At 41.9% G+C, this 19,852-nt stretch overlaps 1 protein-coding gene across 2 annotated transcripts in view; it reads right to left on the reverse strand.

Moving 5' to 3' along the window:
* PLXNA2 (plexin A2) overlaps positions 1-19,852 on the reverse strand; it is a 399,133-nt gene that overhangs the window by 222,847 nt on the left and 156,434 nt on the right. For both annotated transcript variants that reach the window (XM_060277140.2, XM_035123148.3), the window contains exon 4: positions 12,944-13,078. In XM_060277140.2, the coding sequence (XP_060133123.1) occupies positions 12,944-13,078 (135 nt within the window). The remainder of the gene's footprint in view (positions 1-12,943; positions 13,079-19,852) is intronic.

Here is a 19,852-nt window from a genome sequence, read left to right on the forward strand (position 1 = left end):
TTACGCATTTCTGCTGGTTCGTCTCACTTCTTTTCAGGACACCAGGAACATTTATGGCCTTCCTGATCAATTGATGGCCCTTCTTTACTTTTCTTAGCCCTCAACCCAATCCTAAATGCTTGTAAATCATCTGGGCTTCTAGCATTTACTCCTTGTCCAACCCCCACCCCACCCCCATGCTGGACTCACCAGCCAGAAAATTCAGCTCAAACACAAAGCTGTTTTCATGGGATTTACACATTTTAGGGTTATAGGGCACAGAGTTTCATTACAATTTACTTCCAGAGGCTCCTATGCCTCTGTGGCTCCCAACACTAAAACATTTGCTAGGCAATTACTTCACAACTAGCAAAGGGTGCTTTGAAAGGTGACAAAAATAGATACACATATGAAAACAGCTTTCTTTACAAGAAATTCTGATAGCGTGGTGTGGAACAGTAGCGTAGCAGTGAGCCAATAATAAAATTAAGAATATTTGTCCTAGGAAATATGGTCTGGAGCATTTCCTAGGTAAGAGGTACAAGCTGTCCAATTTTCAGAAAAAGATGAGTTAGAGCAGTTTAGAAATTGGAGGCAGGTGGTACGGTACATCATCCAGAGTCAAGGCCAAGTCACACAGTAGGGCTCTACCTCCACACAGACAGCAGAAAGCAATAGGCTCCACCTCTGGTCACATGAACACTCATGGGTACATCTACAACATGCACACACAAGGCAACTGCAGCTCAATGGATCTTGCACAAATTTAATAGCATCCACTTGCAAGATAGCAATGATCCTCCTCTCCCTTTAGCCCAGGTGTCCAGCAGACTTCCACTGGAGGGCAAGGGAAGTTGAATTTTAATTCAGGTCTTTCAAGTGACTTCTCACATGGAGGCCATAAAGGAAGAAAATGATGTGGTCTGCCAAGAATAAGCAAACTGGAGCAGTAGTGCTCAAGAAAATAAAATTTAACAACTAGTGTTCTGGGAGATACTGACTACAGCTTGCCCTGAGTACTGTACATTCATCCTCAGACTAGCACTAAATCTTGAAAATGCACAACACATACTGTATTTTCAGAAATCTCTGAAGAGTGGAGCTGCAACATTAGTCAATTAACTGAACTGATTAATTGATTAAGCATTTTGTGTTGTGTTTAATAAAAGTGTTGCAAGAAATAAGCTCCAAGGAACAGCATTATTTGCCTCGAAGGAAAAGAAAAAGGGATTGTGTGCGTGTTGTGGGAAAAGATCTGGGCCCAGAGAGGCACTGAAATTCATTTGTTGGTTTGCAGTTTAGTATTAGGATGATTTTGGACCATGCAGTAAATAAGATACAATAATCAAACAACATTTACAGTAGTGGCAAGTCTGATGGGACAGAGCCACCGAGCCACCTTCTTGACATTAGTGCAGCCTACCTGGATCTTCTGGATTAAACAGGAGGAGGTATAAATGGCTATTAGCAACAACAGCTAAATGGAACTTCCAGAGTGTATCTCTGAATACTAGAGGCAAGACTGAAAACAATGTAAGGGTAAAATAATATCTTGGGCTCTGCAGATGATATAGTGAGCTGGAAAGGTTATTTTATTACACTTTTAATTTATCTTTAGTTTATCATTCTTTTTATTCATAAACATATTCAATCAGATAATCCACCAGTTAATTGACTAAAACTCATTTGAAATGAACCAAGATTTATTGCAGAGGGTGACAGCCCTAGTAAAGAAAATATTTATTTATTTATTTGCTATATTTTCAGATTGAGACTGAAGCATTCCTATGCAAATGTATAGTGTTTCCTCTGTATCTTTAAATATTTCCAAATTCTGGGAACACACTTTTAATCTCTTTGCAGCCCTGCCAATTATTGGGGTGGTCTTGCTGACAAACATAGCCAGAATTGTAGGTGTTCACGTCATTCAAGAAGAAACCAACCCTCCCAGCACTAATGTAACAGAGTCCAAAAACTCCTTTGTCTTTTCCAGAACTTTTCTTTCTTACTTTTCAAAACAGCAACAAGACTATGAAGTCAACATCAATGTAAGTTGCTGTGAGACTTTGTGACGGGGCACCAGGTGCTAGTTCTAATTACAGGCTCTTGGAGCTCGCATTCCTATGGAGCTTTTCTGTATAGAGTTGGCAGGATTTTATTTTTATTAGTAAATGTCAATTCCCACATTCCTGCACACATCACTGAAACAGATCCCTTGATAACAATTGAAATTTACTGATAGACAAAATGATGAATGCTACACAAACATATTCGCAAGCGTTCCCAAAATAGAAAAACTAGCAAGAAAAGTTTAGATTGTTTTTGGAGGATTTCTGGGGATTTGGATTGCTTTTAAAACCCATTTACCATCTTTTCTACACATACAGGTATGTCTTGATTCCATCTTTTCTGATGAAAAATACTGGAATTTTTTTTTGGGGGGGGGAAACATGGTAGGAGGACTCACTGGAATCAGTTTTAATACAAGGTTTTATATTACAGTCATACGTCACATGCTTTTATTATTGGAAATATTTATTGGCTGACTTCCTGAGCAAAGTACATACAACACAGCTTTAATGATGAAAAACATCCATGGTACAACAGCAATACAAAATAAAAATAAAATTTTATTTCTACAAGTATCACAGCACTAAAAGCTATATATTTAGTTATGCATGGTCTGTAGGTACCTCTCCATTAGCCTCTGAGTTTGTGATGGTGATCTGCTATGCCATGGCCTATGCCCAAGTGGGCAGAAAGCTCTGAAAGGGCTGATGCAGGGTAATATGCCAGTAGTTTTGGATCCACAAGATCCAAATCCTCAGAAATCCTCCAAGGACCCTGATCCTCCACACACCCCTCCAATCTAAATTGATTACAAAACAACTACCCACCTCCCTGTCTTCAACTCTGCCTGGAGTAAGGCAGCCAGGCTTGAGATGCAGCTGTGGGTCCGCAACCCCTCAGCCCCACTTAGGTTTGTTTTGCCCCAACACAAAATGAAAAAGCTACAGAAAATTATAGCTCCTATCTATACTGTAGATTTATGCCACACTCGACTCAAGATACAAAAGGTTGCCATCTTCATGAGATGAGTGTACTGTACAGGGCCTTCATTTTTTGTAAATTGCTGCTTGCCTTCTTCTGGTGATTTTGGAGATTCTAGAAGCAAGTACAGTATCCTGAATTTGATGTCTTATTGACCTGGCCGCTCCCTTGGGGTTAATCTTCACACCTCTCACCTCCAGTAGCTATGACACAGGCATCTTGGTACAAAGGTAACTGTACAATCCAATGCATGTCTACTTTGCGTTCAACGGGCCCCCCCAGGTAAGTGCATATAAGAGAGGTGGGAAACCTCAGGCTAGGGTCCAAATGTACCCCTCTTAGCCTCTTCTGTCTTCCCCCAACCCAAATCCCTTATCGGTCCTGTTCCATGTCCTCCTCAACCAGGTGGAATGTCTCCTTGCACTGTGATAATGCATCTTGCTTGCCTGGATAGAGAGATGGTTGTAGGCATGTAGAAACCTCTGATGCATGTAACTACTGGAATGTAGCCCACTTTTTGCCACCAGCATGTAGCCCATAAGGAGTTTTGGTCCTCAGGCTGAAAAAGGCCCCTAGGATTGCAGCCAAGAACAATTATAATTTCAAGGCTGCAATCGTATTTGTGTTTGTTGGGAAGTAAGAGTCACTATATACAAAGAGGATATTCTTTCTAAGCACACTTCCAGACAATTTCTCTAATTGACCACAGCCATATCCTGTTCCCTGTTCCAAACATATAGCAAAATTTCATATTCTTCTTAAGTTGCAAATGAGTCCCCTTTATGTTGTAAATGGAGTGAAATAAGTTCAGGTTTAATAAGAAATAATGTACTGCATATATTTAATTTTCTCAAAATGTCCTTTAAAAAAAGGGTGTGGTGTAATTCACAATGGCTTCAAAATTTCCAGAAATTTATATCTCTTACTGAAATTAATGGAAGTTTGTGAAAAAAGCACTGTTCTGTTGATAGTGGGAAATATCACCTTGCACTCTTAATCTTCAGCCCTTATACCAATTAAAACAATTAATGACACATCTCATAACTGCCTGCAATTATGAAACTTTAAACGGATAGAAATGGATGCAATGCTTACAATTCTCCTTAGTACTATTGCATTACAAGGGCAATATATTTTCTCCATGCTAGCTTGAGCCCCCCCCCCATTTTCTTAACTCTGATCAAGTCAACCTTAAAATAGCCTCATTATTTTAGCTTTGTCTGTCTTGCAGTGTTTGGGTGATCTGAGTTGAGCAGCGGTGTTCAGCAATCACCAATTTTAAATTTGCCTAAATTTAAATGAACTCACATGTGCAAATTCAGACACAACAGCAGGCTTGGTGAGGAGGCAGCTCCCCCATGGATGAAGTGGCAATCCTGTGTAGATGTTGATTAGTATGCCTAGCTTCACTCAGGAGGGTAAAGAGATACCCTCCAGCTGTACTGGAATAAATTGCACACCAAACTTTGGTATTGGGTAATGAGCAGAGAACCCATCTATTCCCTCATGTCTTCCCTTTCACAACTTCTTGGAATGACTCCCCCATAGCAAATGCTAATTACCTGGTCCAATGAAAACTTCCTGGGATTGGCCTGAGGGGATCTATCGCTTTCACAAACCTTGGCAATTTATGTAAAGTTTTTTCATGGCAATAAGGTTTCCTTGAACTGAACTATGTATGTAACCTTTCTGTGGCTCTTCTCTGGCTGCAGTTAAAAGAAGAACGCCCCTCCACCCTTTTAATTCAAATAACCTTCAAGAGTCAATGTTCCCACCTCTTCCATACAGAGTTCACCTGCCTCCCCTAGGCTTGGTGTAAGAAGGTCTATCATTTATATAGGCAGGGGCCAGCCTTCCCTCTGCTTTGACTGTCTTGCCCTTCTCCCTGCAACGTGAGGAGAATCTTTAGGGCATGGCATTAATCTTCTCCCACCTCCCGCCGAGTGACAGGCGTGAGTGCAGCTCTGTTCATAATATTCTGCATAAGGGTCTCTGAACTACATCAAACCAGTGTAAAAATGTCACATAAGCCATGAGAAATCATTTCAGGTGCTCTATTGTTCACTTATTCTCTCTCTCTCTCTCGTTCAAGAATTATTTCCACAGGTGAAGCCAAGGAATGAGAACAACCTATGTTTCCTAAATAAAGCATTAGGCAGGATTTGGGAACAGCAAGGTCCCAGGTTTACAGCACAGCCTTTTTGAGCTACTTGAGCAATGGAAAAGTGCTATCTGCAGTGTGAACAAGCCAAGCTCAAAGGATGAAGTGATGTAAAGAGGCTTTATGTGGAAAGGGGGGTTTAGGGTAAGGTATACAGAAGAGGAACTGTGTGCATAAAAAGTAGTTCTTCAAATGACAAAAGGTGGTGGTGGTGGTGGCGGCAGTGGCAAAAACCACAGCAGAACTAGCATTAACACATGGTCTCCCACAGTCGCCAGATAAATCCCCAAGTGTCCTGAGAATGAGGCAGAAAGGTTTAAGCCTCTTTCACAGTGGACAAAACCCTCCCAAAAAAGAGAGACAGCACTAGTATACTCAGAAGGAAGTCCACGTAATATCAGTGGGATTTGCTTCCCAGTAAGGGGGTTGGGGACCACAGCAGGATGAATCTGCCTCCACTATGTGGGCTGGTGGCAATCCCTGGACATTTACAAGTGTTCTGCTGTTGTTTTCTCTTTAACCCCTCAAACTGTTGTGTAATCACTGAGCGCGACTCCAGGTGCAACATGCCCAATTGTGTATCCTCATGGCTCATTAATTTCTGCAGAAGCAAGCAAAAAATAAAAATAAAAATAAATCACTAGCAGAAATAGCAGCAAGGTCCCAGGATTCAGCGCTGTATTTTCTTTAGAAAGCACACACATAAAAACATGCTAATTGAATTTGGATGTTTTTGAGAAATGCAAGGCAGCTCATGCTGGGAAGCGAGCTAAAAATGGCTCCTCACAAATTCTCTCAGTGCAGATGTGCCAGTGGGCCTCAGTTTTGCCTGCAACAGTCACTGCAATTTCTAGCTTCACTGACACAGCATATCATCCTATGTCAGCAATCTTCATCCTGAGTTGCAGAATCACCTGCTGCTATTCCACATATGCAAAAGCACAAATGGCTCTGCTTCTCTGTCAGAGACGATCTATATCGCATTATTTTAAGTATGGATGCTGTGAAACAACTTTCAAAATAGCACAGATATAAAATGGTACTACATTTTTTCATGTAGCCCTCCAAACCTGTGCAGGATTCCTAGGGATATGTATAGTGACCACATGTGCAGAAAATACTGTTCCGTAGCCCTCTTCAGGTGTTGCCCCTCACCATAGCTGCCAAGTTATCCCTTTTTTAAAGGGATTTTCCCTTATGCTGAATAGGCTTCCTCGCGAGAAAAGGGAAAACTTGGCAGCTATGCCCCTCACACAATTACCATAATGTGACAAGAGTCATGCTGTACTCCTTGCCCCTGTAGAATGCAATGAAATGCACTCATGTGGGAGAAAATAAAAGGGTGCAGTGGAAGTTTAGCCTGTGACCCCAACCTCTGAGAATCAACCCTGTCCTATTTGCCTCGCTGCACCTCGCTGCAACTGCATTGTCTTATCCTAGGCGCCAATCATTGTAATTCCAGCACTTGAAATTTTTTTGGGAACTGTGCTTGGTTGACAGATAGAGTGCATGGCTTATCCTGACACATTTCAAGCTAAAATTGTTTCTCTTCATGTGATTGATTTAGTATTATCTCTTTAACAGTTGGAGAGGCTTGCTCACAGCTCACGTCAAGCAAAGACAATGGCACCAAGTGAGAAAGATCTGCAAGGAAAGAAAGATGCATTTGTTTGAAAATACACTAAGAGCTCAGGAACTTGGGCCAACCATATCTCCCAGGCATTTTCAGTCCTCTCTCCTCCACATATTGCAATGCTCAATGAGGAAAAGACCCTTTCTGTCTCATAGCATGCAAAGTGGCCCATAAGATCAGATCACAAGAGTACGGAGCAGTTGTGTTCAGCTTGTGAGTTAAAAGCAACAAGAGCAATTTCTCTTATTAAGGACAATTAGCTTAGAAATAGGATATTTGTTAATCAGATGTGACAAATTATTGACAGACAGATATTACGTTCAATAGACCAAAGCTGAAAACATTGCAGATTCAGTTTCAAATGCTATACAAAAAGAAAAAAATAGAGATAAAAAGATATATGGTGACCATCAGCAACCTTTGATAACTGCTTAAGGGCGGTTTCCCAGAGAATAAAGGTCACACCATCAATTTCACCAGCTGATTCCCTTTTTTATTATTATTTTCTATTTTACATATACAAGTGAAATAAAAACATAAACATATAATCCCCTTTGACTTCACACCCCCCATTGTAGATCTTAATATAATGATTTCCCCCTCTGCATCTCTTTCATAACTCTATTCTTACAATCCTTTATCATTCCACTGTTCAAATTTTTGCTACAAGTTTTCTGTCAATCCTACCAATGTATGTAATTGTTTACAATAGTTTTTCAAATAGGTTGTAAACTTTCCCCATTCGTTATTAAAGTCCACCTCTTCCTGGTTTCTAACCCTTCCTGCAAGTTTTGCCATCTCAGCATAGTTCATCAATTTTATCTGCCACTCTTCCTTGGTCAGAGTTGTAGCATCTTTCCATTTCTGGGCTAACAGAATCTGTGCAGCTGTGGTCGCATACATAAATAGCTTAATCTGGTCCTTTGGGGTCTCTGGACCTTTAATACCTGAGAGAAAAGCTTCTTGTTTCTTAGGAAAATAACTGATTCCTAGTCTGCTCTACTAGTTTTGCAGATACACACACGCATACCACCAAAGAAAGTCAAGGAATGTAATCTGCTAATAAATAACTTAATAAAACAGAGGGAGGGTCTTTGATTGCAAATGGCAGAATAGAAATCATAGGAAAGAAAGACATGGACCATTCTTTTCTCCCTTACATCACAACATGGACAGAACTTCAAAGCCAGTGAAGTACCAGGATATCTCCCTGACAAAACTTGTGAAGGCAAGAAAACTTTATTCAGCTTTCTTTGCTGAATTTTTCTTTTTGCAGACTCAAGTGAAGTTTCAAAGTCTCTTCAAAATTTCACATTCGATTCCAGCTGCTTTTGCAGATTTAATTTGGTGGTCTTTTTTTATATAAAAAAACTTACCTCTATTTTTGTCCCCAATGAAATAACCCATGCTTTTCCTCTGCTAGTCATTAAAAAGCACTCTGCACAAAAAATGTTTCACTTCCTTAAGATCTCTGTGAGAAGAGTCTCTCTCTTAACTGGGAACAGTGGTAAAGAAACAATCACGAACAGGTTAACAACAAAGGAGACATGTAAAACACTTCACCACTGAGTAAAACACAGTTCTTAATGGAATTGCACTTTAGGTATGTTTCATTATTTAGTAACTCCCCCCAATTCACAATTAAGAGAATTAGCAGCTCTGATGAATATTTAGGCCCTCTCACCCCATAACAGATGAGTTGAAGACATCCCTGCTCCATCTCTATTGGGAAACTTCGTGTGTGGTTCAGTTTCTTTGAATTCTTCCTGCCAAGCTAGAGATAGGGCACCCTTGCAAAAATGATTAGCCAGTTTAAATTTACAATGGGACATTATAGTTGAGGAAGCACGACTCCTGCACCTCACAGCTGGGTCCAGCTCCATTTGCTGCTTTGACAAAAAATTGAATGGAAGAAGTCATGTTGATCCATTAGAAGAAAAAGGGGGGGAAATCTAAGTTGCAGTATCATAATACATTTATTAGGAGCAACTGAAGGTCATGAAGTGCTGAGCTAGCTTTTGTGATTCATTGATCTCTTCCTACAGCTGGATGTTAAACAAACAAAAGGAGGGGAGAAGCAAAAAAGATATTGGTAAAGGGCTTAGAGCACAACCATCCGTAATATGAGTTGTAAGAAGATGATGATTCACGAAGCTGTCTGGGGTAAACTGTACTCTGTGTTTATAGCTCCAAGGCAGGGGTGGCTAACTCTTTTCACTTAATCACACAGCAGGATTATCATCTCTGATGGCCACGTGTCCTACTTTTCAGAGGACAGTCTTCTGTTTGCAGGCCTGTCAGAGGACAGTCGTCTCATCTGAAGGGTTGTTCAGTCCATGTCTTGTTTACAGATAAAGAACTATAGGGTGAGAGGGCATGTTGCACATCAAGAGTCAGCATCTGGGCAGTGCAGATCACCTGGCCACAGTCTTCCCCACAATGCGGAGATGCAACATGTTTCTATTTAAATTACAGTGGTACCTCATGTTGCGAATGGGATCCGTTCTGGCAGCCCATTCACAACATGAAAAGGCCGCAACATGAAGTGCTGCATCTGCGCACGCGCGTGATGCAATGCGGCACTTCTGTGCATGCGCACAGATAACGGACACGCCGAACCCGGAAGTGACCCGTACCGGGACTTCCGGGTTCAGTGCATCCGTAACCTGAAACGACGCAACATGAAGTGGACGTATCCTGAGGTATGACTGTATAATAATATTTTCCTAATTTGCCCCTGTACACATTAACCCATGCAAATCTAATGCAGTTCTGTGTTGCCCCTGCTAAAGAAGTTGATGGTTAACTCTTTATTGACAAGAGAAGCAGCTCCCATGTTGCTCTGGATACACACACACACACACACACACACACACACACACACTTTCTAACCTCTAGGCAGCTGTTCACAGGTTGCAGCAACAATGGGCCCCTCCCCTCCTCCAGCTTATATACCCTCTTCTGAGGGGTTGCATGACTGCAACCTGAGACCTCCTGCATGGAAGTTGTTGCTGCTTTTCCCTTTCCAAGCCCCCCCCCCCCGGTCCTAGAAGACAGTGGGGTGGGAGAAAGTAAAGAGTCAACTGGCTCTTCCCTTGTCTGAATAGTTTCTTCTTCCTCCATGACATCCTGCACACCTTCTTCTGTCTCAAACTGCCCTGACTCTTCCTCCTCTCCCTGACTTGGCTCCTGCCGTACAGGCAGCACCAAACCCCATAAATCGTTAGCTCCCTCTCCTGGGTCACACTCCTGGTGCCCTGCCTCCACACCACACTTTTTGGAGCCCTGCCAGTCCATACCTGTTTCCCCCCGCCTCTTGATGATGCATAAATGCCAACCTACTGCTAGCTATGGTTATTTGAATATGGCCCAAGGGTTACTTTGACTAGAAGTACATTGAATACAGCCCTATGATTCTTTTTTGTTCAATATGTAGAATTGGAAAATCAAGTCCCTTGTACTGCCTTCTGAAAATCCATTTTCAAAGAGTTAAATTCTACAAATAAAAATGTAGTACAAGCCAGACTCCTTGAGATACACAAATACACACAGCACTAGACGAATTATTCACCACTACAGAGCCATGAATGATAGCCACTAAAATGCTTAACTGAATCAGTGAACCCAAGAGCAGGGCTTCGTGGCTGGGACCTCTTGCATTTTCTCATCCCCGACAGGAGTGGAATGCAGTTGATCTGTTACAGTCGAGGTTCTGGATTATTTACATGGTGTTGGCTCCCTTAAGCAAGAGACTCTAGTGGACTGCAATGGCAATAAATTTCCATCATAATCATTTTGGTGTTGCCGGGTACAATCTGGTTCCTTTTTTCAGAAGGACAGTTTATCACACTCATAAACAGGTTCAGAGCAAGGACCATGAAAACAATAAATATCAGGGAATCGAACAGCTGACACAGCCTGGGAAGGAGTGACTCAGCTACCAGCTCACTGTTTGAAATTTGGTTTAGAGGGAATTTGTCACTCTCCTCTTCCTTCTCAAGTGAAATGAGTTTTGAACATCAAGAAAGTTCAGTGCAGACCATCAATTTCATACAACTGTATGCTCACATTAAATACCATCCAAGTGGAATTGTGCTGGCTTAAGTGCATGCTTACCAGCTGAAGTGTTGTGTGGATCACCACCCACATCTATTCCCAATGGCTGTAGGGTAAATGTGATGAATGAGAAGTACTGACAAAACAGCCTGGAGCAACTGAGATATGTACATTGTGAATTCACTGCAGTGGGATCACTATGAAGTAGAGAAAATTATAAGCGACACTTCATGGAGGACAGCACAGATAAATTGTGCCTGATCATAAGAAAGAGAAAAACCCATGAAGACAGCAGTGGTATCACACTAAGAAGAAACCTATCTAGATTGCATCTATTGATACAGTCTAGTTCCAGTAGAATTCATGCACATGTTGCCAAGGTCTTCAATCAAATGGTGACTATTTCCAATTTGGGTAAAGTCTTAGACTGAACCTATCAGACTGAATTGAAAAATTATTGAACAACCTAGTGAGTAGTGAATGGATAAGATCTGAGCCCCATCACACAACCTGTTTGCAACTAGTCGGAGACAATTTCTTTTCTTCATCAGCCCATCTCAAGATAACACAGATGTAGCACTAAATGAGCAATCCAAACCCTCCTTACATAGGGCTGAAGGTGGGTTTGGAACAAGCAGAGGTGTCCTTCCACCCAGCTCTCCTTGTGCCAACCTCCCCCATCTACCTGCCTACCGTGCTGGTGGGTGGAAGGCACATTGGCTGGATCACTGTTGGATGCAGCCATGATGAACATTAGGGCTGTGGATGCAGTGGAGGCCCCACTGCCCCACAAAGCCACATCAGTGGGGAATTGGGGCATGGATTGCTCTAAAACCAGGTATAGGTTATGTAAAGGTAAAGGACCCCTGGATGGTTAAGTCCAGTCAAATTCAACTATGGGGTGCAGTGCTCACCTCTGCTTTCAGGCCAAGGTATTTGTCCACAGACAGCTTTTTCTGGGTCATGTGGCCAGCATGAATAAACTGCTTCTGGTGCACAGAACACCTTGACAAATGCCAAAGTGCACAGAAACATTGTTTACCTTCCCCCCCACAGCAGTACCTATTTATCTACTCATGCAGGTATGCTTTCAAGCTGCTAGGTTGGCAGAAGCTGGGACAAAGCAACAGGAGCTCACCCTGCCATTCAGTTTCGAACTGCCAACCTTACGATTGGGAAGCCCAAGAGGCTCAGTGACTTAGACCACAGTGCCACCAGTGTCCCTTTAAAACCAGGTGTATAACTGCATTGTGTGGGTGAAATTTAAAGCAAAAGATTGAATGTATTGATTATATCTAGACATTTTAAAAACCAAGGCCAAGGTTTAGAGGTGGATCACAGAATCATTCAAACTGATTGTAAAGCTGATCATTTGGTCATGGGACTGTATTTGAAGTTCCTACATAAATAAAAAGTACCAAAGTCTCAAAATACTTTCAATCTAAACATGCTTTGTATGTTACACTAACAACATTCAGAAGTGCCATCCAGAATCCTTGCCACTGCTATATTTTGTAACACTAAAGAAGGGAAAGTCAGGATATGGCTGGACAGAAGACACATGTAACAAAACTGTATCCTGCCCATACCTGAACACTATCCACCTACCACACATTTTATCTCCAATCACAATATTGTGATTTCATAGCCTCTTGCACACACAAACACAACCTTGAAATCTAGAAGAATAAAACAACAAAGGGCAATTCTATGTAAAAGTAGACTACTGCCAAACACAAGGAGAGGAATGAATGGAAGTGGCTTCTGCTAGGGATGGGATTTGATAGCAGAATGAAGTCCAAATCCCCAAACCATATTTCATTCATAGTGGCACTGTCCAATTTCCATTTCTTAGAGACAATAGTGTGCTGACGAGAAGGAAAACTCCTCCTCCCCTGGTGCACTGACAGTTGTCTCTGGCCAGACTCAGATAAAAATAAAGCTACCTTTGGCACTATCCATACCTGAAGCAAATGTTAAGAGCCCTTTGGAATATGCAAGGCTTTCCCATTGCAGAGGGGCTAAGCTTAAAGCCTACTGTGGTTTTAAAGAGCAAGGCTTACCTGTCTTTCTGACATGACATAGAGGTAATTATGATCTGTGGAGAAGGCCATGTCACGAAGGATATGACTCCCGTCCTTGAAAACTGGCACCATTTCATACTGAATGCCACCATGAGGAGGCCCATCTGCTCGGATCTGGAATAAAGACATACTGCAGGTTAAATCACTGTCATTAAATGTGAGGGAGAAATACAGGCAGATCCTAAGCAAGTGGCTATATATGATGGGAATACATGGCTGGTTTGATACCCAGCACATCCAAGTGGAATCATATAATAAGAGTGCTGTGAAGAATTCACAAATGAGTTTTGGAATGCATTTTAGGTATTCAATGGTTGAATTGCACACAGAATGGAAAGGAAAACAGAGGAGAGTCCCTGCTCCAATCTCCACGAGTCCATTGACCTTGTGTGCACAGACCATAAATGAATACTTGGATACTTATAGGCTTTCTCCATGACTGGGGCCCCCACTATTCAGGTTCCAGGTGTGTCTATGCAGATACAACTTGAATGTATGCAAGCCCTTTGTCAGGGATCGGAAACCTTTGGTTTTGCAGATATTGGACTTCAGCTAGTCCCAGCCAGCATGGCCAATGGTCAGGCATGATGGAAGCTGTAGTTTAGCAGCATCTGGAGGGCCACAGACTTCCCATCCCAGCTTTATGTGTACATAATCAATGAATATATGGAAGCTGAATGATTTTGCTCATTCCCACCCCACTATGTGTTGATTCTCCATACAATTTCACCAAGTGAAAAAGCAAGTGTGTCACTCCTAAATGTCAGCAGAACACAGGCTTGACCTGAATGCATTGTTTGATCATGCATTCCTTTGAAACAGAATATAGACATTCAAACACAGTTCTTCACTTAATTTGTGAGCAACAGGCCACATAACAGAGGTACGAATACACGAACCAGACCTTGCAGCATATCCAGATGCCAACTCTGTCCCCTTGTCTACACTGACAACACTATTACAGGTCTGAATAATGTCATACACAACATCAGCTCATCTTCCAATGTGAAATATGTATATCTATGTCTCTGTATGACTCTATATACCTGTCATATATGTTCTGTGTTCAACATAGGACAAATACTCCAGTTGATACACTAAATAATAAACGGAAACAAATCTAACATCAGCAATAGCAATATTAAGAAAAAGAGTGGGAGAACATTTCAGCCTTTCAGAACGCTCTGGAACAAATAGTTCCACACTGGAACAAAGGAATTTCAAAGCAAAACTACGATGTGAAACTGCTGAATTACAATTCATCAAGAGGTTCTCACTTGTGGACTGAATCAGCAAAATTTAATTTTATCACACTATGTGTGTTAATTGGCTTAACGATGCCAGAATGTTGTATTATTTATACAACTTTGTGTGAGAGAGAATGGCAACTGTTACCACCAGTACTTTATTTGTATTTTATTCGCTCTGCAAATACCCCCTCTCATCTGATGCAGGACCTGATTCAGCAATTCAGAATGGACACCAATTTGACCCAGATCGATTTAGACCTGAATTGTGTTTCTCCCATTCACTTGCACTGGGAAACCAAAACAGTCATAACCTTCTTGCATTTCCCCCCACATAAGTGAATGCAATTTGAAGTCATGATAGTCACTTATAAGGGGAATTACTCTTTGTTAGCCATAGTTAAAGTATTGCTTTTTTCAATTACCGTTATTGGAGATTGTTGAGCAAGATTCTGGCCTGGATTGGCAGCTATAGCTGTCAGTGAGGATAGAGGGGCCTGGAGGACCTTCACCATGAGAAGATGGAAAAGTAAACAATGTAGGTAGGGGCTCCAAACACCAATTAATAATAATAATAATAATAATAATAATAATAATAATAATAATAAATTTATGTACACCCCACCCATCTGGCTGGGTTTCCCCAGCCACTCTGGGCGGCTTCCAACAAAATATTAAAATACAATTCTGTCAGACATTAAAAGCTTCCCTAAACAGGGCTGCTTTCAGTTGTCTTCTAAAAGTCTGGTACAGTAGTTGTTTTTCTATTTGACATATGGTGGGGGGGCGTTCCACAGGACAGGTGCCACTACCAAGAAGGCCTTCTGCCTGGTTCTTTTTATTTTTCACTATTCCTTTGTACATTTGCTCCAAATTTGAAAACAACATTTTAGTGCACCTTTACTTTTACTTCTTTTTTTATAAAAAACAAACAAACCCAACTATTAATTTCTCACTTATAAGCATTGGAAAGAGGACTCTAATGACCACCCATGCATGTCTGTGCCTAACGCCTTCCAAGGTGACAGACAACATCTTCCAAAGCAATAAAGTGTTTCAAAAGCCCCAAATTCTAGTATCAAAACATAAAAGTAAATAATGTAGTAAATGTAGTAAATATTTTTATTACATAAGAGCAAAAATCTTCCATCAGTTTACATGGCATACACTGAGTGGCATAGCAGTCCACAGAGCCTGAGCTATCCAGTAGGTAGGACTAAGCAGAATCACATTATTGAATGTTCATCCACACAAAAATAGAACACCAGGGAGAAATAGTCTAGACCAGGCATCCCCAAACTGTGGCCCTTCAGATGTTTTGGCCTACAACTCCCATGATCCCCAGCTAACAGGACCAGTGGTTGGGGGAGATGGGAATTGTAGTCCAAAACATCTGGAGGGCCGAAGTTTGGGGATGCCTGGTATAGACATTTGCCTAAAATCAGTAATGAAAATGTGATTTAGATCAGCCCTGTGAGGCTGCCCAGCTTGTGCAGAAGATTTTGAGGTGAGCTATTTCATTTATTATGTCTTTTTTTTTAAAAAAAAAAAACCCACTGTGAGGAGTGTCATTTGGATTTGTCTACCTTGGGCACTAGAATGAAATACCTAAAAACAAGTTTGGAATTTTTATCCAATACGGGTCACCTCCTGAAGTTTGCAGACTCCAATAAATGAAAATATAGTCCTTGGCTGATAAACAAATGAAGCAGAAGGGTATTTGGCTTGTTCTGTACGAAGGCCTCCTGGCCTGTTGGTGTGGGTGATATTTTAGGCTTCATTATACAAATCCCTCCTGCTGCAAGAAAACTCTGCTTGGATTATAACAGACCCCTATGCACACAGCAGGAACAGAACTGTTTTGAGTACACCCTGGTTTCTTTTCCAATGTTAATCATTTATGGCCTTTGGGGAGAGAGGGGGGAGGGATAAACAAACAAATTACATTGTCTTTTCCCTACCAGGATTTGCATATTTGAGTAGCCATTTGATTACAACATGGTGTCTACATAACACCAAGCTGCAAACATTGGCAACCATCAGGCTAGGAGATTAGACCAGCCATGTGAACCAAGGGCTCCATGAAGCCGCCTGATGGGCCAGTGGCACTCACTGACAGAGATTCTGTTACTTGCTGGCCAGAAAACCGCTGTGTGCGAAGGGGCGCTTCAAAGCACTTGCATGAGATTCCATGCTAGGAGGATGGGGACAGAGACTGAGCTGTTGCGAGGGGGGAGAGCTTTTCACAAAGGAGCCATCTGCTGCAGCCTCCTGCCTGGCTGTCGCTCATTGTCCCATCTTGCTGTTCAGTGACTCAATTTCTAATTGTCAAGCTATGGCTGAAGCATGAAAAGAAAATGTTAGTAATGGCTGAGCTTCTGGGAAAGGTAGGAAAGACGTCGAGAAGGGCCGAGGAGAGAATCAGAACATTTACAGAACACTTTCCTTTCCCCCCAAAATGACCATCATAATAATTTATAACGTTGGTTTAGCTCCAAAAGGAAAATAAGTGTGCCATGTTGCATGATGGGTAAGACAAGACAAAACTAATTCCAAAAGCCCCATCTCTGCTCAACATCTCTGCCACTTTTAAGAAAGCAGATTGCTGCTCCATCCCTAAGCCCAGCTCTCCCAGCAACCTCCTTCTACACCCATCATTAAACCAGCTGTTTAAAACAGTTGCCAAGACAACAGCCTCCAAAGTCCTTCCATTAAAATGTCTGATTGTAATTTAATTAATCCTCGCAGGCCAGCAGGCAATGTGTTTCTAGGCCTGGCGTGGTGGCATTTCTTGATCACTGAGACATGACTGAGTTGGAGTTTCTGGCAAGGACGCATTGTCTTTTCCTTTCCATGAGCAGATAATCAACAAATCCTTCATAAAACAGGATATTCAGGTCAGGAGAAATGCCCTGAGTGGACTACGGTGCTAGGGAGGCAGTTCAATGCCCTCCTATGCCACAGATTCTCTGTATGATTCTGACTGTGTCAGCTAGTCTTGCTGTTGGATTCTCATCTTTAATGCTAGGTACACAATAAATGGTAGAGGGGAAAATAAGCACATTCCTGTGTATTTTCTTATGACTATCAAAGAAAAAAACTTAGGTGTTACACATGAGGAAGAGAAAGAGGGTTAACATGCTAGTTTCACCCTCCTATTGGTCACCATCTAACTCACAGAAGGTGACAATCTGAAGAGAGCTATGAAGGCTCCCTGTGCATTTTAGAACCCTGCGTTATTAAGGTTCTAAAATGTAGCGGGTATATCCATGGCTTCAGAGTGACACCTTGTAACAGCAACAGAAGCGGCAGAACCAGCATGCTCATTCCTGCTGTCCTCCTCACATGTTTGTTAACAAAGCCTGCTTCCTAAAGCAATTGCAAGCATTTACATGGTTTCCATTGATCCAAACTAGAATGTGCAGTTTTTTAAAATGCCAGTGTGGAAGCTATGCATTATTTAGGGTTTCTAGAGCCATAAGCCATTCTTACATTTTGAAGGAGGCCTTAGATGCATTAGATATTGCTGGATTCCAACTCCGATCACCCTTGCCCACTAGACATTCTTCCAGGGGCTGATGGCATGGAGTCCAAAAACATCTGGAGGGCCACATTGTGACCACTTCTGCTTCAGATGCACAACTGCTGCATAGTGGCATCTTGAGGCAGGTACCTTCTCTTTTTGTCTACATTAACCCACTTTCATAGCAATACAGTTTTAAAACCTTTTCCCCAAAGGTCTCCATTAATCATTTATTGGGGACATGTGGATTCTGAAAGAGCTAGAGCTAATTAATAAGTGACCAGCTGAATCTCAGAAATTCCATGGAAAAAGGCATATCTGCAGGTAGAAACTCACAGAACAGTTCATGAAACAGAGGATGGAGAAGAAGCCTACACTAGGACTCAGCTGTGATGCTGAAGAGTCTCCTGGGACGGAAGAAGCTTGTTTTCCCAATCAATGCTGATGTGTGTTTGCAAATACTGCCTGAAAGGAGCCTAACAGCATAATCTGCAAATCCAAATATTAGCACCAGCTCAGAGCATTCAAGGCCAGCAAAACATTTGCATGTGACCAAGCAGAATGCATTCCAATTTGGAAATTTCAGTTCTTTAAAGGCAAGATGGAGATTTGTCTCGCTAATGCTCCTACAATGTAGACTGCAGGCATAAGCTCTGCATTATCTTAAGAGATTAGTAAAATACCATATTATGCCATGTATATGTTGCAGCATAGCACCCCTGGTGATAGTGTCTGATCCATTCAAGTCTCTGACACAACACAGAGGCCCCCACTCGCCTATTGTACTGATTCTTCTTAGTATTTTACTCACCATCACAACTGTCATTGTAACTAAGCTATGATGGGTCGGCATCTTCTTCCTCTTCGCAGGCTCTAATTAAAGGGTGTTAAAAACTCTTTGTGGGAACTTTCCATGATTAAATTACCTGTCTTTTTTCATTACGAATTCTTCAGTGAGACAGAATTTCATGACAAACTGTTAGATGCCGGAAAAATAGCTGTATAAAGTACCTGCACACCAAGGCAGGCACACTGCTCACTGAAGGCAGCAAGGTTTATTCCTCTTAATTCCCAGAGAACCATGGCTACATTTCCCATGTCTTCAGACATACAGAAAGGGAAGATGGCCTACAAAATTAGTATCCAATCTGGCATTTTGAAGAACTGCATCCAGTACCTTCTGTGCCCCTCACTCCAGGAGACCCCCTGCCCCACCAACTGTCTTAGCCCAACCAGAAGGGTAGGCCTGAAAACTGATCATGAAAATTGGGGGCTATATTTCAAAATGAGCAAGGGCTGAAAGGCCAGCAACATTGGTTCCACCCTGGCCTACGTTGCTGGCTTATCATGGTTTATGTACACCAGAAACATGCTCGTGGACATGACCCCATTGCTCTAACTTTGCTGCTCCTTTGGTGTAAGCAGGAGAAACCAAGCAGGAATTTGCAGTTCAGTTTGGCTTTTCATGAAATGTGAACCTAGGACCATGGCTTGTTGCTCCCTAATATGCTAGGATTCTTAAGCCACCTCTTCCTCCCAAGAAGGAAGGGTGATGCACCTGCTGTGAAGCTAGCTTAGCAGTTCTGTCCCACCTACTTAATTCAGACCTTTTCGAGGGTGTCATCTCATCTCCTGCCTCACCCACCCACCAGAGTTCTTTGCAGGCTATACAATTCAGGAATCAGTGTGTAGATAGTGCAAACAAATGAGCCAAGCTATAAACACACCCTCTTCCAGAAGCTGCAGTCCAGTATGATATACAATAAAATCCCCAACCTCATTAGTCAGATCCTTTGGGTACGTGCCCCCAGAAATGTTATGGTGCTGCAACACCTCCATGTTTTAGCTGTAATGATTTCTGATATAGCTGAAGAAAGTGAACGGATCCCTAGATCCCATAACCATGGGGTGTGGGGAGAAAAACCTCATGACTACAGAATGTCATGATAACAAAATGAGAAAAGAGAGTCACAAGGCATATTTCATGAATTTACTCCACTATTGTGAAGCTGCAAGGATCGCTGGATACTGGGCTCTTCAGCATCTACATGGTGGCAGTCACTTAATTTAACATTTCTCTTTGTTACAAACTTTGGCATCTGCTAAGGCTTCTATATA

Source organism: Zootoca vivipara, chromosome 7 (assembly GCF_965207765.1).
Source record: "Zootoca vivipara chromosome 7, rZooViv2.hap1.1, whole genome shotgun sequence".
NCBI classification, from domain to species: Eukaryota; Metazoa; Chordata; class Lepidosauria; order Squamata; family Lacertidae; genus Zootoca; species Zootoca vivipara.